Below are 22,303 nucleotides of genomic sequence, written 5' to 3' on the forward strand. Positions count from 1 at the left end.
TAAATGCTTTATGTGGGGGTGGGGGGCAAAAAAATGAAATTGATTTATAAAAATTGTGTATGTATTCTTACATGTTTAATGTTCAATCACCTTCAAAGTACTGTCCATTTGATGCAGTACACCTATTGAGACCGTTTTTCCACTGCTCAAAACAGTTTTGGAACATGTTGATTTTGATCCCATGCTTCTGCCATTTTTTTGTTTCACTTCTTCCACATAGGCAAAGCATTTCCCTTGGAGGACTTTTGTCATCCAGGGAAACAAAATAAAGTCACCTGGGACAAGATTGGGTGAATAGGGAGGGTGGTCCACTAGTCCGTTTTTGGTCAAAAACTGAACACTCAGCCAGTGTGGGAAGGTGCGCTAGTAAATCATGAAATGGGCAAATGCATTGAAAGAGAGTCTTCAAAACAAATTCACTGAAACCAAATGCAGCCTCTCACAGTGAGAGCTGGTGCACTGATACACATGGGTTCCTAGAACACTCACGTAGCGGGGGAAGCCTGTACTGCTAGGGGCCTGCTTTCAGAAGATAATCCTGGTTTTTGCAGGGGTCCCCCCTCGTACACTTTGTCATTTAATTCCCACAAGTGACTTTATTATAAAATCTGTGTTGAAAGTAAAAAAGAATGGAAAAGGAACCTAGACAGACAAAAGAGAGGAAAGCAGGGGAAAAGAATAGCTGATATTTTTTGTTTTAACTTCCTTCTTACCCTGTTTTGCTTCTGATTCTTTGCCAGTGACCCACAAGGCCCAAGTATTATTTTTTCTTGCCTCACTGTAATCATACTGCAGTGAAGTCTTTTATATATGTCACTAAAATCGGTAAGTGAATAAAAGAAGTATAGATCTTATTTAGAAATCTAATATTTTCTGGGTCTTTAGGAGCTCCAGAACACTACCTCTAATTGTAAATAAGATGAGTGATTTCAGGCAGTTAAATTTTAGCTATTTTTGGCCTTAACACCAGAGTGTTATTACCTAAGCCTTACTGTAGAATAATATCCCGATGAATAAATGTTTGTCATTTTAAGGATATAGATTGCATGGCTACGGCTCATGTTTGTTCATGGCTCTCCTTCGCCTTCTTGTTTTAGTTAAAGAAATGTATGACTACCAAGGCCGGTCTTACCTGCACATACCCCAGGATGTTGGTGTTAATCTGCGGTCAACCGTGCCACCTGAGAAATGTTATCTTCCTAAAAAACAAATTCACGTGTGGTCTGGACACACAAAGGTAAGCAGATTGGTTGTTTTTTGTTTGCTCTAATGTGAAATAGTGAAGCCAACATAAGTTTCAGCTAACTATATGGAACATTCTCTATTTCTGGTAAAGATGTGGAGAAGTCAAATTGAAGAGAAACCTAAGTTGGGCTTTGGAGCTATCCATGCATATCAGCCACCAGCGATGAGTCAATCTTCAAGGTCATCTGGATTGGCCATGACTTAAGAATTTGTGATTTGGTCCCCTCTCCCCTTGTGGTAGCCCTGGCCTTTCCTTCCAAATTCCTGCCACAATTTGCTTCTTGGGTGCCAAGTCAGTGAGTAATAGATGCTCGTGCTAGCGCCACAGCCTCAGCACTTTCGCTTTAGCTCTTGAGGTCATCACCCTTCCAAGAAGATCAGATGTTCCCTAAACTATGATAATATTTAAACAAATGAAGGGACAAGATATTGTACTTGAAAACTTTTGATCTTGATAATCCTTGTCATCCCTACTACTCCAAGTAGCATTTTAAGCTCTTAGCAAAGGGCAGGGGGACTGAGCGAAAGAGAAGAGGAGTGGGGCATCAGCAGCTTGATTGACTCAGAATCCCCTTGGGTGAGGAGGTCAGTGTTAAGGTTAAAAAAGAAATCTTGAGAAGTTTAGTGTCAATAAGGGCTGCTGTTAGAATACAATGAAGATTATCCTGGGGCGTAAGTTTTGGAATAAAGAAAACAGTAAATTAGATTGCTTAAAGATACATTGCCTTTTTTTTAGGTTTGATTTTAGCTGATTTTAGCATGCTTCCGATGGGTAACTAATCAATACCCTTTCACAGGGCGTCAGTGCGGTCAGGCTGTTCCCTCTTTCCGGCCATTTACTGCTGTCTTGTTCCATGGACTGTAAAATTAAGGTGAGTTTTTGGTAACAGAGTAAGAGTGTTGCAAAGCTATTGTTTTTGGTTAAATCTGGTTAATTATAAATAAATTTAGTTTGTTAAGCAATCAGAGGCTAATAATTTTCTCCTAGGCCCTGTGAATGCAGCAATTTATGTCCTGCTTCTAAACATGTTGATTCAAATACGGTGTATGATTTCAGTTGGTGAGGCTCTTTTGTAAGCTTAGATAACTCATTAGAACGTAGCCAATCACTTTGGCTTCAGACACATAAATGTTTTATCACTAACAGTGCATTTTTATAGAGGTTTTTGTAAATGTAACTGAGTTCATTTGTTCCTCAGAACCTTATTAGGGAGAGGGGGCATGTGACAGAAATCCCATTTCTAGAGAGTGGATAATGTAATTCATCCTTTTTTCTTATAAATGCTAGTAGACACCAAGTAACAAGAATGCTCCCAGACGCTTCTCCCACTTTTTATAGTCTTGGGAAGCTGCTTCACTTTTAGGGCAATGTTTAGCTGTAGGGCACGTGGTAGGAAGAACTCAGTTGCCAGAGTATGTCAACCTGAATATGGGAAAGCCTTTTTAAAAACCTTAAATCTGAAAGAATAGTTCTTACCTCTTTTGTGTCTTGTATGTCTGGTTCATTGTGATGGTCAGTAAAGATCAACCGTGTACTGCTCTTGGAGCTTGGAAAGTTGAATTGTTAAAATTTTATTCTTTGTAAATAACTTATGGATATTAACAGTATCTATAAAGACAGATGTTTTATGTTTTGTTTTGTTTTTTGAATGAGAGCAACCATTTAGGCGTTTGTCTGTACTTAGCTTAAAATAACAGGCAATAGTTTGGAGTAAGAAAACACTTATTTACATTATCTTTCACTTTATACAAACTATGTTAATTGAGATTAAGGTTTTCTCTTTAACCAATTAAAAAAGCATAAAATACAATTTATTTCACTTCTGTAAACATGAATTAGGTACCTGTTATGCGCAAGGGCCAAAAATTATTAAGGCACTGTCTCTCCCTTTAGGATGAACATTTCATTGTGATTTTAATGATCATTATAGAGTCAGAAACAAAGGGTTCTGGTTTCAAAGAGGAAGCATACCTCAGTAGGAAGGTAACTAGTGCAGGAGGGGTGGGGCGTAGACTGTGCCTGAGAAGAGGGAGTAGAATGATTCAGCATGCTGTGTGCTGAAAACTGCAGTGTGTGTAGCTGGAGGCTGAACTCTGAGAGACACAGAATGACTGCCGCAGTCCTGGGCAGAGGACCCCGTTGGCGGTCCTTGCCTGCTCCGCTGTGGGGGCCCAGGCTGTACGTTGGCACTGGGTGGCCAGAAGTGCTTTCTGTTGTTGAGGACTAGCAGTTCTGTTGAGAACTGGGTTTAGGCAGGAAAGAATAAAGGTACTTTGAAGCTCTTGTATTAATTCCCTTTAGATGTCATGAGAATTATGGACCTGTTACATTTTAGTCTGGGTCATCATTTTCATAATAAAGCTTCATAGTACTTGCTACTTTAGAAAAGTTCAAAACAAAACCTTTTAATAAAAAATGTTATAAACATGACAGTTTTAATACTATTTAACTCTTTAAAAGTATAGTTCATGGTATTATATAAGTAGAAACTTTTTTTTCCTCATTAAATACAGAAAAGAACAAGAAGAAAACAAATCACTTATATTAGCTCTAAGTTCTGGTAATATTTTGATGTATCTTTTAGAATCTGACATCAAGGTTTAGTGTAAAGTGTGTGTGTGTGTGTGTGTGTGAGTCCATGAGTCCAAATAGTGCAACACAGATTAGATATGCCAAGCAATCGATTCAGTGATGTATACTGACTGCTTTTGGTTAATTCCCCTGCACACACACACACAGATATGCACACATATGGGCAGCATATGACTGCTGTAACTGATTGAAAGTTGTCATTTCATCAAAGTCTAGTATTAAATTTAATATTTATGTTTTTTTCTCCAGCTGTGGGAAGTTTATGGAGACAGGCGTTGTTTGCGAACATTTATTGGTAATGCTTCTTTTTTCCCTTACTGTAACTGTTTAGAAAGACTTTTTATCATCATAAACCATAATTTTTCTGCACTAATATGAATAAAAATCTTCATAGACTTGAGTTGAGTCTTGAAGAGGGGGTAAGTCTCCCCACATAAATAAAGAAAGAGAACTAGGAAGAGCAAGCAGCAGAAGCAAAAGTGGTATGAGAAACTGTGCCACTTTGGGGGAACCACTTGTATGTCAGAACTGCCAGGGCATGGGACGATAGGGTGAGAAAGCAGCAAAAGAGGGAGCAGAGTATGGAGGACTGCATGTACCGTTAGTAAGGAGTTCAGACTCTGTGCTGAGGGCTTTGGGAAGCCAGACATTAAACGGCTCTTGTGGGAAAGCAGCACGATCAGGTTTGGAGTTTACAAGGATCACAGTGGCAGTATGGAGTATGCGTTAAAGGAGCAGGCCTGGAGGCAGGGAAATGAATTATAAGGTTATTTCATCAGCCTGGATTAGAGATGGTGAGAGTCTGAAGTAAAGCAGCAGAGATAGAGAGGAAAGAAGTAATTGAGAGTTAAAATCAATGGGACTTACTGAGGGTGAGTGATAAGAGTAAGGCAGGAACCTTTGGTGATACCCAGATGACACCAGGATGAACGCTGGTGTCGTTCACCAAGTGAGTGAACCGAGGGGGATGCCGAGGTTTCAGACTCGTTGAATTTGAGCTGCCCTTAGGGTTTTGAGATGAAAATGTCTAGTAAGCAAGTAGCTAGCCAGATGTTAAGTTTGAAGAGAGATTGGGAATTGGCATCTAACACAGAAAAAGATGAGATTGAGAGAACTTGAAGCAAAGAAGAGGGCCAAGCAGAGGACAGCTTTGTGGCCAACTAGCCTTTTTGGTAGAGAATAGTTTATAGCCTTTGTCAAAGTTTGTGCGAAGGTTTCCCGATTTAACTGTATTGCATTTAAGCAGTATGTGTGTGAATCTTAGTGGCTCTGTTTTTAGATTGAAGTGGGAGTGTGTTCTGCAGTGCTGTGTAATTTTAGGGCCTCACTGCACAAATAAATACTGCCCGAGATGCCGTAGCAGCCTAAAGAAAGATTCATGGGAAGGCTCTCAGCAGCATACAGGGAACAGAATGCCTCCTGCAGATGTAGTGGATGTGGCCCCCATTTGTCTGCCCTGTGCTGGCAGATGGTTGTTCATTGGAAAAGGGAACATCTGCTCAGGAAGACGGTAGCAGCTCTCACTGGACTGCCACCATAGAAAAGATCTCCTCCTGGCTGGCGTAGCTCAATGGATTGAGCGCGGGCTGCGAACCAGTGTCGCAGGTTCGATTCCTAGTCAGGGTACATGCCTGGGTTGCAGGCCATGACCCCCAGCAACTGCACATTGATGTCTCTCTCTCTCTTTCTCCCTCCCTTCCCTCTCTAAAAATAAATAAATAAAATCTTTTAAAAAAAAAGAAAAGAAAAGAAAGAAAAGATCTCCTGATTGCCTAGTTGCCATGACGCATTGTGCCTCCCCAGAGCCCACTGGCAGTGGTGTTTGGGGCTGCTGTGCCTGGTTGACAATTCGTGCCACGCACATTTTGCACAATTGTACTTAGTAGTCTTGGTCATGCGGGGGTGGTAAAAAATACAAAGTCTCTGCTTTCATTTAGCCATGTTTTATTTGTCCCCGTAACTGTCAAAAGAGTTGATTGGTCTGGCAAGATTGATTTCCAAGCAGAGCATCTTAAAATGCCTTTATTGTCAAAATGTTATCCTGAAACAAAATAGAAGTTAATATTTGGTTTCAAAAAGACTTAGTCTTAGACTCTGAGTCCACTTCTGTGAAATTTGGTAACACAAATTCGCAGTTCTTGAATAAGGGCTATGATTTGTTTTACGAACTTGAGGAGGTTTAGGTCACTCTGTTTTTACTTCCAGCTTCGTGAGTAATCTGAGAGTGAGCCTCCAAAATGTCACCAGTCATTTCTCTTTCATTGGCAGTAATTGGCCTATTATGTTTCCTTAAATTCTTAGCTGTTTAGTCATCAGTTCTATATATTACATATTAAGAGATTGCCATGACAGACTTTTTTAAAATGTTAGGTCTTTTCTCTTGCTTCATACCTAGAGGTTATACATCAGAATCACCTCAGGGGCTTTTCGAAGGGGGCGGGGAGTGGGTACCACGTGTATTCCCAATTCCACATAAAACCAGTTGAGTCTGTAAATCAGGGAATGGGGTTCCAGTGATTTTTGACTCGCAGCATGGCTTGGAAAACACTGTTTAATACTGTTTTTTATGGTGTTCATGTTTTAAAAGAAGATACTTCACCTGCCTTTCTGTTGTCTCTGCCTTTAGGTCACAGTAAAGCTGTCAGGGACATCTGCTTTAATACTGCAGGAACGCAGTTCCTCAGCGCAGCTTACGACAGGTATCTTAAGCTCTGGGACACTGAAACAGGTAAGAGCTCATTTATACTAATGGATATTTATCTTATGAGTTAACATTTTTAAATGAAATGTGTGTGTGGTCTTCTTTGGCAAAATGGTACCTTCTCTAGCTGCTAATTCCCCTATCATTGACTTACCGCATTTGCTTCTAGAGTCGAAACTCAGCTGTGTAAGTAGTTCTTTCACTATGAAACTTTGTTTCCACCAAACATGGCTTATAAAGGAAACATACGAATAGACAAGGACATGTGAAATCTTCCATAGACTATTCAGTTGATCTTTTTGTTCCTCTGCATCACCTAGCACATGGCCTTGCATGTAATAGAAACACGGTAGATGTTTGATGGACAGAGCAAAACTTAATTACCCAAACTGATTAAAATGTAGTTCTAAACTTCCATGGTCCAGTTAGTTTCATATATTCGCGGACATGTGAATTGCGTCAGTACATTGTGGCTAGTATAAATTTATATAATTAAAGAACCATCTTTCATCTTGCTGTGTTTTAAGGGTAAAGATAATAGCTAACATTTACTAAACACTTTGTGTTTACCAGGCATTATGCTAAATGCTTATATCTGGTTTCTCATTCAATTCTTAAAATATCTCTATGTGATAAAGTGCTATTATTTTTATAAAGGAAAAAACCAAGGTTTAAAGAGGTAACTTTTTCAGGGTCACACAGCAGGTAAGTAGCCAAATTGGGTTCATTAGTAAGGCCTCTCTAATGCCAAAGCCCTAACTCTTCACCTCCTTAGCAGTGGTCCTCAACTCCGGCTGCACAGCATAATCACCTGGAGACCTTTGTCTGTTCTGCAAGTCATGATACAGATTTACTTTTGAAAAAGTTATTTTAATCATTAAAAATCTGTGAAAAAGAATAATATGGTTTACAATAAAGAGCAAGCAGGCTGCCTTTCCTTAGGATTTATTAAGCAAGTAATCTCTGGATCTTAATCCCAGAGTTATCTTTAAGTGGTTAAATTTCTTTTGCATGTTTTAACTTGGGTCTTTGGTTTTAGGACAGTGTATATCAAGATTCACAAACCGAAAAGTACCCTATTGTGTCAAATTTAATCCTGATGAAGATAAGCAAAATCTCTTTGTGGCCGGGATGTCTGATAAAAAGATTGTACAAGTAAGTCTTCTCACAGTGTTCTTATTAAGATTCCTGAGCTTTATGTTGTATGAGGGGACAGAATAAGGAATATTAACTTGTTTAATGTTTGCTACTTTTAGGGTTTGCTGATGCTCTTCTTAGTAGAAAACAGTATGATCATAAAAATAGGGTGTTGGAAATCTTTTTTTGTCCACTTTCCATAATTACAGTCTTTGCTTTCATTAATTTGTTCCACCTCTGTCTTTATCTCTTCTCCATGGATGCACAGTGGGATATTCGCAGTGGAGAAATTGTGCAGGAATATGACCGGCACTTGGGAGCTGTCAACACCATTGTTTTTGTTGATGAGAACAGGAGATTTGTGAGCACATCTGATGATAAGAGCCTCAGAGTTTGGGAATGGTGAGTTTCTATCAGTAGAAAATTTGATTATATGAAGCAAGCAATTTAAAAATCTGCAGCCAAAGACAGACCCTGATAATATGCAGCTAGTTAAATATTTTCAAAACTGTGATTTGTGGCTTGCCAGTCAAACTGTTTTAACTACTTAAGTATCCAGAACATGGGAATAAAAATTTAAACACACTCCAGACTGGTGGTGACTCAGTTGGTTTGGCATTGTTCCACAAAGCGGAGATCACCAGTTCGATTCCCACTCAGGATGTGTGTCTGGGTTGTGGGTTTGATCCCCAGTTGGGGCACACACGAGAGGCAGCCGATCAATATTTCTCTCCCTCTCTGTCTCCCTCTCTTCCCCTCTCCCCACAAATGAATAAATAAAACCTTTTTTAAAAATGGAAACATGAAGCCCTGGCTGGTGTAGCTCAGTGGATTGAGCACGGGCTGCGAACCAAAGTGTCGCAGGTTCGATTCCCAGCCAGGGTACATGCCTGTGTTGCAGGCCATAACCCCCAACAACTGCACATTGATGTTTCTCTCTCTATCTCCCTCCCTTCCCTCTCTAAAAATAAATGGATAGAATCTTAAAATACATATATATAAACATACTACTTGCCATAGTCTTTGGAGAATCTATCTAAAGGATATGTATTTTGAGTCATTTTTCTGGCAGTGGTGAAAAGTTTTTGTAGTGCAGTCTTAGATTCTTTATTAGCTATCTTAGTCATCTTTGCAAAATGACTGATGGGAAGTAGAGGCCACAAATGCATAGACGATATAGGTTATGCTGGACTTTGAGCATAAGATCCTAGCCTCAGAATCAACCCAAAGAAAACATTGAAATAATCTCTCAATTTTTTTTAAATGTCTACATTTTGACTATTCAGTAATGGAAATTGCTCCATGAAATCCTCTTTGTGTCCTGCCATTTATAGTCCATTTGGTAGAAAACAAATGTTTTACTTACAGAATATAATCAGAATATGGTGGTTAACTTTGCTTTCCTAGAGGGGGGAAAAACACTTTTCTAAAGTTAAGAAATACTAAAGCTAATTTTAATCTCTGTTTCTAATCTCCCATTCTAATCTCTGGTTCTATGACTTCAACTTTTTTTTTAAGAATGCACACTAAAGTGACAGCATGCAATATTTGTCTTAAGCATTCAAATTAGCGTAATGCCCTCCAGATTCATCCATGTTGTCACAAATGGCAGAATTTCTTCTTTTTTTAAGGTTAGACAGTATTCCACTTTATATGTAAATGCCACATTTTCTTTACCCATTGACAGATACCTCAGGTCGTTTCCATACCTTGGCATTGGTGGGTAATGCTGCATTGAACATGGGAGTGCAGATGTGTCTCTGACATAGCGATTTCTTCTCCTTTCCACACATTCCCAGAAGTAGGATTGATGGATCATATAGTAGTTCTGGTTTTAATTTCCTGAGGACCCTCTATACTTTTTTTCCACAGTGGCTGCACCAGTTTACATTCCCACCAGTGGTATACAAGGGTTCCGTTTTTTTCCACATCCTCACCATTTGTTATCTCTAGTCTGAGATATTAGCCATCGGTGTAAGGTGATATTTTATTGTGGTTTTGCTTTGCATTTTTCTGGTGATTTGTTACATTAAGCACTTTTTCCTGTACTGTTGGATATTTATTTCTATGTCTTCTGTGGGAAAATGTCTATATTCAGGTCTTTTCCCATTTTTTAATTTAGTTTTTTTGCTATTGGTTCTGTGAGTTCCTTATATGTTGTGGATATTGACTCCATATCAGATACTGGCTAGCAAATATTTTCTCCCATTTTCTAGGCTGACTCTTCATTTTATTGGTGGTTTTCTTTGTTGTACAGAAGCTTTTTCCTTTGAAGTAGTCCCACTTGTTTATTTTTGCTTTTGTTGCCTGACGAAGATATCAAATCCAAAAATTCATTGCCAAGATTAAGATCAAGCAGCTTATCCCCCATGTTGTCTTCCAGGAGTTTTACAGTTTTAGGTCTTGTGTTCCAATCTTTAATCCATTTCAAGTTGATGTGAGATAGGGGTTCAGTTTCATTCTTTGCATGTAGATACCAAGTTTTCCCAACACCATTTATTAAAGAGGTTGTCCTATCCTGATTGCATATTCTTGGCTCTTTTGTTGAAAATTGACTGTGCACACGTGGGTTTATTTCTGGCTCTCTGTTCTGTTCCATTTGATCACTGTGTCTGTTTTTATGCCAGTACCAAACTGTTTTGGTTACTATAGCTTTGTATCATAGTTTGAAATCAGGACATGTGCTTACTCCAGCTTTGTTCTTTCTCAGGATTGCTTTAGAGTCTTACTGTAGTTTCATACAAATTTAAGGATTGTTCTGTTTCTATATAAGGTGTCATTAGAATTTTGATATATATTGTGTTGAGTCTGTAAATAACTTTTGGTATTATGGGCAATTTAATAATATTCTTTCAATTTGTGAATGTGGAATATCTTTCTATTTATGTATGTCTTCAGTTTTTTTAATCAATATTTTATAGTTTTCAGTGTATAGATTTTTTACTGCATTGGTTAAATTTGTTCCTAGGTATTTTACTGATTGTTGTTGGTTTTGGGGGTTTTGGGGTTTTTTTTGTTTTTTTTGCTGTTGTAAATTGGATTGTTTTCCAAATTTTTCTTTCTAGTAGTTTAATGTTTATATATTGGTTTTGTATTGTGCAACTTTACTGAGTTTGCTTATTAGTTCTAACAGTTTTATTGGTAGAGTATTTAGGGTTTTCTATATATAATGTCATCTGCAAACAGAGATGATTTTACCTTCTCTTTTGTGATTTAGATGCCTTTAATTTCTTTTTCTTGCCTAACTGCTCTGGCTTGGACTTTTAGTACTATGTTGAATAAAAGTAGTAAGAGTGGACAACCTTGTCTTTTTCCTGATCTTAGAGGAAAAAAGCTTTGAGCTTTTTCACTGTTGAGTGTCTTAACTGTGGGCTTGTCACATATGGGTATGTTCCCTCTGAACCCAGTTTTTTGAGACTTCTTATCATGAAAGTGTGTTGAAGTATGTAATTTATTTTTTCTCCATCTGTTGAGATAATCATATGATTTTTATCCTGTATTTTGTTATTGTGGTGTATCACATATGTTGATTTATATATATTCAAAACTATCATTGCATCCCAGGGAAAAATCCCACGTGGTCATGGTGTATAATACTTATATTGTGCTGTTGAATTGGGTTTGCTAATATTTTGTTGACTTTTTGCAGCTATGTTCACCAGGGATATTGGGCTATAATTTTGGCTTCTTAAAATGAGTTTGGGAGTGCTCCCTCTTCTTCCGTTTTTGGGGAGAGTATGAGAAGGATTGATACGAATTCTTCTTTAAATGTTTGGTATAGTTCACTGGTGAAGCCATCTGTTCCTGTACTTTTTTGTTCCTGAAAGGTTTTGGGTTACTTCATCTCTCCTTAGTTGTTATTAATCTCCTCAGATTTTCTATTTCTTCATGATTCAGTCTTGGTAGGTTGTATGTTTCTAGGAATTCATCTTTTTCTTCTAGGTTATCTAATTTGTTGGCATATAATTTTTCATAGTATTCTTGCGATCCTTACTGTTTCTGTATTATTAGTTGTTAATGTCTCCTTTCATTTCTAATTTTACTTATTTACATCTTTTGTCTTTTTCTTAGTCTAGCTAAATTTTTTAAGTTGTTTCATTGATTTTTTTATTGAATTTAGTGGGGGACACTGGCTAACAAAATCATACAGGTTTTGGGTGCACAGTTCTACAGCACATCATCTCTACACTATAGTGTGTGTTCACCGCCCCATATTGGTCTTTTCTATTATTTTTTTAGTCTCTCTTTCATTTATTTGCTCTCTGGTCTTTGTCTTTTCCTTCCTTCTACTAACTTGGGGCTTAGGTGGTTCTTTTTTTCTTTGAAATCTTTTTTTTTTCTAATGTAGGTGTTTGTCACTATAAACTTTCCTCTTTGAATTGTTTCTGCTGCATCCTATAGTTTTGGTATGTTTTGTTTCTATTTTCAGTTGTCTCAAGATTTTTCTATTTCCCTTTTGATGTCTTTGACCTCTTTTTGGTTAAGCAGCATGCTCTTTAATCTCCACATATTGGTAAATTTTCCAGTTTTTTTGTAATTTCTAGTTTCATGTCATTGTTGTCAGAAAAGATGCTTGATACGATTTCAGACTTCTTAAATTTATTAAGCCTCATTTTGTGACCTAATATATGGTCTGTCCTGGAGAATGTTTCTTGTGCACTTGACAGTAATGTGTCTTCTGTGGCTGTTGGGTGGAATGTTTTGTATGAACCAGTCAGGTCCATCTGGTCCAACATATTGTTTAAGTTCAGTGTTTTCTGTTGATTTTGTCAGGATGATCTATCCCTTGTTGAACATGGGGTATTGGAGTTCCCTACTATTATTGTATTATAAGTTATTTCTCCCTCAAATCTATTAATATTTGCTTTACATAGTTGCACTGATGTTGGATACATGAACATTTACAACTGTTATATCCTTCTGATGAATTGACCCCTTTACCATGTCTCTTACTCCTTTGTCTCTTATTACAGTTTTTGGCTTAAGGTCTATTTTTTCTGATATAAATATAGCCATCTCTGTGTCCTTTTGGTTTCCATTTGCATGGAACATCTTTATCCCGTCGCTTTCAGTCTATGCGTGTCCTTACAACTGAAGTGAGTCTCTTGTAGGTAGCATGTAGGTGGTTCTTGTTATTCTTTTTTTTTTTTTTTTTTTAGCCCATTAAGTTACTCTGTATCTTTTGGAAAATTTGGTCCATTTACATTTAAAGTAGATATAAATTTATTTTTAAGTATGTTTTATTGATTATCCTATTATGGTCATTCCATTTTTTTCTCCCCTTTATACCCCTCCACCCTGGACCACCACCCCACCTGCCCCACCCGCCCACCACCAACCAGCATTCACCTCCTCGTTCATGTCCATGGGTTGAACGTGTTAAGTTCATTGGTTTTTCCATTTCCTATACTATTCTTAACTTCCCCCTGTCTATTTAGTAATGTAAATTTAAATTATGGACTTACTATTGTTATTTGGTTGATTGTTTTGTGGTGGTTTTCTAGTTCCTTTGTTTCTTCTCTCATCCTGTATCACTTGATGATCTGCTGCAGTGGTATGCTTTGATTCCTTTCCCTTGCTCTTTTACAGCTCTGTTACAGGTTTTTGCTCTGTGGATACCGTGAGACTTACATAAAACATCCACAACTTGGGCTCTTAATCATATGGGTGATAGTTAAATGAATGAAGGGTCTGGTGGAGAGAGGATAACCTGTATCTAGATTGAACAGTCAGAAAGCGATAAATGTGAGGATTAGTGTTGCTATAAAGACAAGTAGGAAGCAAAACTACCTCAGGATCCCTAGAGCTGTCTTCACCACACACAGCCACCCCCAAAATCAGTTACCGGTGACACTGGCAGCGTGCTCGGGCGGAAGAGGGATGCCCTGAGCACCTTAAAATGAGAACTGACTCCGACAGTAGTCAGGAACATTATCACTGGGGCTTTCAGATAGGTGGTGTTTGTTAAAACTTTTACACCCCATACCTGTTTAGAGTAGCACAATGATACAGGAAAACATGTCAAAGGAAACTTGGTTTTCTTAAGCAATACCATATAATTTTAAGGGAGATTAAGAGATTATAATTAGACACTGAGCAGCCTGTGGTATTCTAATTGATGGAATTCATAAGGTATCATAGACGTGTTTTCTTATAATGCTTTGTGTTAAAATATTTTTTAAAAAATTTGCAGAGGTTGATACTGTTGTTTATCTTTTAGCTTTAAGTTTTCATAGATTGTTGTAAGGGTATTTTAAATAATTTCAATTCCAGACTGAAGATTATTTGTAAGGTATATGTTACTAGTTTATTATACTGAATTACAGTTTCTAATTAGAAAATAGTGTTGTGTTCATTAAATATAACTATGCCTAGCAGACATTTTACTAGTAATAATTAAGGCCACAGGGTGTTCAGATTAATTACTTGTTTTAGAGCTTATTGTATCAAGAGTCATTGAAATAAGGGATCTGTTTACATTTTTTGTTTACTTTCAGTAAAACATTTTGACATGAACCTGGATTATGGGTAATTTAATTTAGAAAATGCACTTGTGTTTTAATTCAAGTTATAAAAAATTGTTAGCCACTAATAATAAATATGAAGAGGGAAAAACAGTTAAACCTTTTTCAAATTGAAGTTCTTTTCAATACGTTTGGGTCATTCTGAATGTCAGTTTTCACTGATACCTTAGATGTGTAAAGGGTTGGAGGTTTGATAAATGATACTATTCCCCAGGTTGTACCTGAAAATGTTTTTCTTTAACCAAAACCTTGATAGGGTTTTTTTTTAATCAGTTGCTTCTTATGGACAGACAGAAAATCCTTACTTAAAGGCAAATTATTGTTGTTGTTGTTATTGTTGTTGTTATTTTTATTTTCCACTTAAGTAAAGTCTTAAAACTTGAACAATAGTTTGAAATTGTTTTGTAACCTGAGATAACCTGAGATTACTTTTTTCACATGCTACTCTTTAAAAGCATTTTTGGTCTGTCATGAAAAGTAACAAGACTAAAATCTTTCAGAATTACTGAAGGATTTTTTATCATGGAGAATATTAAAAATGGGAAAGGCATTTTGAACTTCTGATGATTCTAAATTTAGGTGACTACGTGTGGGATTTTTTTTTTTGCTTTGTTTTATCTTTTATATCATTCACATGAGAATTTTTTAATGCTGTTTCTCCTGTGCCATTCATGTTTGTAATATTTTACATGTAAACAGAAAATAGAAGGTGTCCCGGTACCAAGCACTTAATCTTTCTTGCCCATCCTGAAACCTCCTCCTTTCTGGAGGGGCTCGGCCTGCGTGCAGATCCCTGTACAAGCTGCACCCTCCGCTCGCATTGCTGAAGGCTCTCCAGCATTCCCACCTCCTTGCAGAATAAAGTTAACGTTGAGTGGCAAGTAAAATAAGAATGTTTCCCCGCAAGCTTGCCTCTGTATCTTGCTTCTGCCTACCATGATACATTTTTAGACAAGCTCATTATTAAACAAGTTTCAGTAACAGATTTTTTTAACAGAAAGACCAAAGTTTAAATCAAATAGAGTTTAAAAACTAAATCATCGACACTGTTATAATTATCACAGAAAGTCATTTGTGAAGTAAAAGATTTACAATAAGTGACAGAATGTCATTTTGTGATTTTTCTTCCCCCAGGAAGTTTTATGAAAGGTTATTAAATATAACACTTCAAGAATATCTATTCTGGTTTAGGGATAATTCTTCTAAAGGTACTTTTTAAAAATTACTTATTCTGTTGTACTATTTAGGGACATCCCTGTGGATTTCAAGTATATAGCAGAACCCAGTATGCACTCTATGCCTGCAGTGACTTTGTCTCCAAACGGTGAGTTAGTAGAGGGAATGTGTTTTTAAATGAGCTTCTGAGACATGGTGTGGTTTCTGTTTGAAAGAACCTTGGCCGTTCTCTCTGGTCTGCCATGGTGCCATGCTGCTTAAGGAAATCTGTTCATTATTAGGAATAACCGTCGGTTTTCACATGTGAGTCACCTCACCCAGTCTCGTTTTTAAAATAATAAAAATAAAAGAAACTATTTGCAACTAACATCAACTGGGCATCTAAGTATTTCCATCTGAGAATGAAGGGGGTGGGGGGGGTTGAAATAATTCTCTTTCCACCAGAATGGTGTTCCACAACTTATTTAGTGATTGATTGTGAATTCTTTCTTTCAGGGGATAGAAAATTTTGATCTGGTCCCCCATAACAAGAATATCTTAGCAATGCACTATAAAATATTTTCTTAGGCAAAATAAAGAAGATAAATCTATTTAATACTGTTTGTGTACTGCAGATGTCCTGACAGTGCACTGATATAATTATAGCTCTGCGTGAGGGTGTGAAAGGGGAATGTCTGGTATTTGGGCAGCACTGTCATCAAAGCCACTGTTAACTCGCAGAATCACTGGGATTGTAGAACAGGGACAAGAAGGTAAGAAGCAGTTTGCTCTTGTCTTGGGGCACCTGCCACAGGCCAGTCAGTAATCATTTTGTCAGATGCCCTATCATCGTAATGAGAGGAGCAACCCAACTGGGTCCTCTTTTAGTAACCACCATACCATGGACTTCGTCCCACTTGACGCTGCACGTGCATTTTATGTGGTGTGTTTTTAAAGTAGACATTACAGATAGCTTGTCCATCTTGAACAGGCCGTTTGCCGTCTCAGACTGTGAGCATTGTTAGGATCGTTCCCTTAGCTACTAGTGTCTGCAAGTGTGTGGGATGCAAAAAGACACTGCAATTTGGGCTCTAGGGACTTTGGGAAATCCTGGCTGGATAAAAGCAATGTGGCCCTTCAACAACAGATACTAAAATTTTTTAATCATTTTTTTATGATTTTATTGATAATCCTAGTTTTTCTCACCTAAAGTTGATCTTTCCTTTTATATAATTAACATAGAGAAGTCTCTCGCTATAGTTCTATTGTCTATATTTAATACAGGTTAATTTCATATAAATTCTAGTTTAGTTAATACCAAACCCAGAATATCTGTTTATCCTTATTTAAACAAAACCAAAAAAAAGTTTATATATGAAGAGTGCTCATGACATAGGATTGTATGAGCCAGTTCCATTACTTTAGATGTAAATACCTCTTGCCAGCAACAAATGTGTACACTTTACAGGTGGTGTGGTAAGTTTATTTTCCTGTTAATATAAAGTAGTTGAGAACAAATGAGTATTGGTGACTGAATATATTTAGAATAAAAATTCTTTTTAAATTTTTCCGTTTTTCTCTAAAATATCTCATTTATTGAATTTACAGGGAAATGGCTAGCATGCCAATCAATGGACAACCAAATCTTAATTTTTGGAGCACAAAACAGATTTAGATTAAATAAGAAAAAAATTTTTAAGGGCCATATGGTAGCAGGCTATGCTTGTCAGGTGGACTTTTCACCAGACATGAGGTAAGTTTAAATCTTCTCACGTGTTCTGATATTAAAATATGATGATATAAGCTTCTATTGTACAAATAATAATAATGCTTTACGTACCACATTCACATATGTAATTGTATGAGAAATATGCAGATTGTCAAAATGCCAGGTGAAAGGGCAAGTTCTTTCATATGCCTCGTCATGGTGATCAGTCTTGTGCCCTTCAACCGCATGGTAAATCCCTGCCTGTGTAGGCAGTGCCTTCTTTCCTCTCTGCTTTTCTGAGCAAGATTTGGAGGACTGTCATCGCCATATTGCTGATTGAACACCAGAAGAATTAATTCTGTATTGCATTGTTGAAGTTAACAACTTCACTGCATCTTTTCTGTGCTGAAATCTCAAATCCAGCTACTTTGGGATGGGAATAATTCTAAGTCATACTAGATTTGTGAAGCCTATAGTCTTTCTAAGTGAAACTCTGCATTTATTTCCCCATTCTTAGCTAAAATATATAGGTATAAGTCACTCACAGATCCCTATAGCTTTATATGTTTAGCCTGATAATTGGGCCTTAGACTCCTACCTCTGAGTCCGTTTTAGATGTATTCAAAAGGTATTGGAGCCAAAAAGTAACCGTGAAGGTGGTCGAGTCCACTATAGTAGAAGGATCTAATGTGTTTGCTGGCTCTGTGTGACACTGGGTTCCCTACACAGTTTCTGACTGTCTGGAGGGGGACTGTGACATCACATTCATTGCGGCCTCTGGGTCTCTCAGTCTTAAATTAAAAATTATTTTTTACTCTTAGATCAGTGCTCAGTGGGGATGGTTTTTGATGGAAGTTTAAATTATAGGCTGCTTTATGCTCTACCGTGTTCTTCTCACTGAGTATATATGTTACAATATATATAGTAGTATAGTCACATTGATATTTTATGTTACAATAAAAAAGATAAACTCTTCCTCTTTTACTTTACCAGTTTTAAGAGTTTGAGTAATTTGAATTTCTTTTTCTTCCCATTGTAGCTATGTGATTTCAGGAGATGGAAATGGAAAATTAAACATCTGGGACTGGAAGACCACAAAACTCTACAGTCGGTTTAAAGCTCATGACAAAGTGTGCATAGGTGCCGTGTGGCACCCTCATGAGACATCTAAAGTCATAACCTGCGGTTGGGATGGCCTCATTAAACTGTGGGATTGATGAGACTAGTCCTTAAACTCTCTGGATTATTTTGGATCCAATACCATGTTTAACTATGTCATTTTAAATGTGTGGGATGATAACTTTATTTACAGATGTCATTTCCTTACATGGCCTTATAAAGTTGATATACATTGTTTTTTAAAAAAAAAAACTTTGTAAATTTGGCTCATATAATTTTGTTGGCAACTTTAAATTGTTCTTTATAGATACTATTTATACAGAGAATGACCATCAATTTTGTATTTGACAAGGCAGTTTGGGCTTACCCCCAAGACATACGGAAGGATCCCTTTGGAGTCAGAAAAGAATCCCTCATGAATTGGGGGTTCTAAGGGATGTAATAATGACATCCCTTAGAATAATGGGTTACTACCCAGAAAGATACCCTGTACTCACCTCTTCAACCAGAAGAGAAGTGAGGGACAGGGACGACCGAGTTTAACGTGACTCTGGGAGGAGGATAAAACCACCCATGACGACTATTTCCATTATTTCCAGTGCGTCGAGTTCTGGTGTTTTGGATTCAGGGGTTCCTCTATTTTTGTGGCAAATGTGGTGTATTTTTCATTGTAAGCCAGCAGTCTCCTCTGACTGCAGCATTCCTCTAATTATTAAACAATGTAAAATACAAATCAACCCAGAGTTCTTTCCTTGACTTTCTTCCCAATCTGTCTATAATGAGAGAATTATGTAATTTTTGAAGATGAAACTCAAGAGAATGAGTCAAAACTTTGAGTTTTATTTTTATTTACTGTCAGTAAGAACCTGGCAGTACTCTCAGAAATCAGGGTCTCTTTGGGCATTGCTTCACAGATGTTACTACTGAAATACTCCTCAGTGGAGATAGGGCAAAGAACAAAATATCAGCCTGTAACTTCTTTAAAAGTATTCTGATTGGGCTTGTGAATATATTTGACAAAACTTTTAAGATTGGAAAAGTTTTCGACTTCTTTCTAAATCTTTGAGTAAAATTGACAATCCAGGAAAATGGCTAGGGTTCCCCAGTTTGAGAAGCAGTGGCTGTAAAAAAGTTTAAAAACTTAAGATTGTGAAATCAAGATAGCCTCTTGAATGTAGTAGTTAATAGCACTTTAGTTCGGCAAACCATTACCTCCAGCTTTATCACAGATCTATATCAGGTGTGTGAACATGGTTTGCAAGGTTTCCACAGTACCGTGCTAAAAACGGCCGGCTCACAGCTGCTCAGAGCGCGGCGTGGGGGCCAGAGTCACCCTGGGTGTCAACGTCCTGGAGGCATTAGCTCCGAGCCCTGTGCTGTCACCAGCAGCTCATGCTGCTTTCCTTCAGAACACCCGTTTTAAAAAATTAAAATTAAAAAAGCCTGGTATAGATGACCAGGTGCTATAGCCACACGAAAAAACTTGAAGACAAAAATAGACAATACAAGTAGTGGAGCTGTATTTCTAGACACAGAGGCACTGAAAGAAATACGAATACGCCGCCCAGCCGCTCCCGTGTCTGGGTCTGCCGGGAAGGGTGGCGGCGGTTTCCTGAAGAGGAAAGAATTCAGACGAGACATTTGCTTTAGTCCCATCACTGGGTTCAACCAATGTGAGTTAATCACATTTCATTAATAATAAAAGAATCATATATTTAAACTATCTCGTTCACCACCAGTATTGTGTATGTTACAAATCATAATTTCTAAATCTTGGTTTATTTTATTGTGTTTTTGACTGTTTCTAAACAACTGTATATAAAAGTGGTCTCTTTTTTAAAAAAAATCATATTTTTAAATAAAACATTTTTATTAAAAAAGTGGTATCAGAATTTTTATTCTTGGTCTCCTTTTAAGTCTTAACTCGGTTGAGACACCAAATTAAACCATGTACAGCTTTTAAATGGGTCGTTTTGATTTCATGGAGAAAAATGATGCTTTAGAGGTATGTATGGTATGTTAATGGGCTCATTCTGATAAAGTAATAAAAACACAGGGCAGTGCCCTCAGAACATACGGATTAAGTCTGACACGTTCCACATTTATTTACTCAGTCGTGACGCTGAGTCAGTCACGATTGCACTCGCTCCAGAGCATGCACAGGAGTGGGGCTCTGCACCAGCGTCACCGTGTCTTGGTCACCGGGGTTAGGTGGTCACCCCTGACTCCTCACTGTGTCCTTTTTGCTGCACCCAGAACAGATTTCCTTCCTACGAGTCATTATAAAAGTGATGCTTTAGTTAAAGTTTTAATGGGATGGATATTTAAATATTAAAGCACAAGCTGGTAATATTTTGTCTTAAATAACAAAAAGGTTTTAAGATAAACAGGCACTTCTCTAAAAAGTCTAGTTTTTTTTAATGTAAGTGAGATCCTAATTAAAATTGACTTAATTTCATTGGGCATATAACGGATGCTAGGGTTTTTAAAAGTCCTTATTGTATATTTCCATTACCATTTAGTCCCTTTATACCTCCCTCCCCCCAGCAATCACCACACTGTTGTCCATGTCCATGAGTCCTTTTTCCTTTTTGCTCAGTCCCTCCACCCCCTCACCTCCCCATTCTACCAGCTGTCATCTGACTCTCCATTTATGAGTCTGCCCCCATTTTCCTTGGTAGTTCAGTTCATTCGATTCCACATATGAGTGAAATTATACGGTATTTGTTTCTCTGACTCACTTATTTCACTTAGCATAATTTTCTCCAGGTCCAGCCATACTGCCACAAAGAGTAAGATTTACTCTTTTATGGCTAAGTAATATTCCATTGTGTAAATGTCCCATAGTTGCTTTATACACTCAACTACTGGTGGGCACTCAGGCTTCTTCCATATCTTGGTGATTGTAAATAACGCTGCAGTGAATGCAGTGGTGCTTATGTTCTTTTGAATTAGTGTTTGGGTTTCTTCGGATATATTCCCAGCAGGATAACTGGGTCAAAAGGCAGACCCATTTTTAATTTTTTGAGGTATTTCCATACTGCTTTCCACAGTGATTGTACCAATATGCTTTCCCACCAACTGAAAAAGGGTTCCCTTTTCTCCCAGCACTTTTCATTTGTTGGTTGATTGATGATAGCCATTCTGACATGTGTGAGGTGGTATCCCATTGTGGTTTTAATTTGCATTTCTCTAATGATTAGTGACATTGAGCACCATTATGTCTATTGGCCATCTGTATGTCCTCTTTGGAGAAATGTCTGTTCAGGTCCTTTGCCCATTTTTTAATTGAGTTAAGTTCTTTATAAATTTTGGATATTAAGCCCTTATCAGTTGTATCAGCAAATATGTTCTATTCTGTGGATTGTCTTTATTTTGTTGACAATTTGCTTTGCTGTGCAAAAACATTTTAATTTGATGTAGTCCCATTTGTTTATTTTTTTTCTTTTGTTTCCCTTGCCTGGGGAGATATATCCAATAAAATACTGCTACGAGCAATGTCCAAGATTTTGCTGCCTATATTTTCTCCTACAATTTTTATGGTTTGGGGTCTAAATTTAAGTCTTTGATCCATTTTGGATTTATTATTGTGTGTGATATAAGAAGGTGGTGTAGTTTCATTTTTCTGCACATATCTGTCCAGTTTTCCCAAAACTTTATTAAATAAATGATCTTTAGCCCATTGTATGTGCTTGCTTCCTTTGTCAAATATTAATTTACTGTAAAGGTGTGGCTTTATTTCTGGGCTCTCTATTCTGTCCCACTGATCTAGGTGTCTGTTTTTATGCCAGCACCATGCTGTTTTGATAACTATGGCCTGGTAGTATAGTTTGATATTAGGCAGCATGATTCTTCCAATGTTGTTCCTCTTTCTCAGGATCACTGTTGGTATGCAGGGCCTTTTGTGGTTCCATATAAATTTTTGAAATACTGTATTTTGCTGTGCATAATGTGCACTTTTCGCCCAAATTTTTGAGGGGAAAAATAAAGGTGCACATTATGGGTAATGCCTGAAATACCTTGTATCTGTTTCTGTGTTTTGTTTGTTACTTAAAATTTCTTGTACCATAACATGTTCAAAAATAAATGGTAAAATTCCTTTATAATATAAAGAGCAAGTA

General features: G+C 37.3%; 1 protein-coding gene and 1 long non-coding RNA gene across 2 annotated transcripts in view; both read left to right on the forward strand.

Annotated features, from left to right (window-relative positions):
* The window catches only part of CDC40 (cell division cycle 40), a 52,852-nt gene extending 33,180 nt beyond the window's left edge, over positions 1-19,672 (forward strand). Inside the window, exons 7-15 of the mRNA XM_028509962.2 lie at positions 1,098-1,237; positions 2,043-2,117; positions 4,088-4,133; positions 6,465-6,566; positions 7,579-7,694; positions 7,945-8,078; positions 15,448-15,524; positions 16,964-17,108; positions 18,103-19,672. Coding sequence (XP_028365763.1) covers positions 1,098-1,237; positions 2,043-2,117; positions 4,088-4,133; positions 6,465-6,566; positions 7,579-7,694; positions 7,945-8,078; positions 15,448-15,524; positions 16,964-17,108; positions 18,103-18,280 — 1,013 coding nt within the window. The 3' untranslated portion in view covers positions 18,281-19,672. The remainder of the gene's footprint in view (positions 1-1,097; positions 1,238-2,042; positions 2,118-4,087; positions 4,134-6,464; positions 6,567-7,578; positions 7,695-7,944; positions 8,079-15,447; positions 15,525-16,963; positions 17,109-18,102) is intronic.
* LOC118500304 lies at positions 8,641-12,717 on the forward strand. The gene is made up of 3 exons (XR_004902871.1): positions 8,641-10,436; positions 10,742-10,743; positions 12,321-12,717. It is a non-coding gene; the product is annotated as an uncharacterized LOC118500304 (long non-coding RNA).
* Positions 19,673-22,303: the final 2,631 nt, after the last annotated feature.

The sequence above is a fragment of the Phyllostomus discolor genome, chromosome 4, assembly GCF_004126475.2.
Source record: "Phyllostomus discolor isolate MPI-MPIP mPhyDis1 chromosome 4, mPhyDis1.pri.v3, whole genome shotgun sequence".
NCBI lineage: Eukaryota > Metazoa > Chordata > Mammalia > Chiroptera > Phyllostomidae > Phyllostomus > Phyllostomus discolor.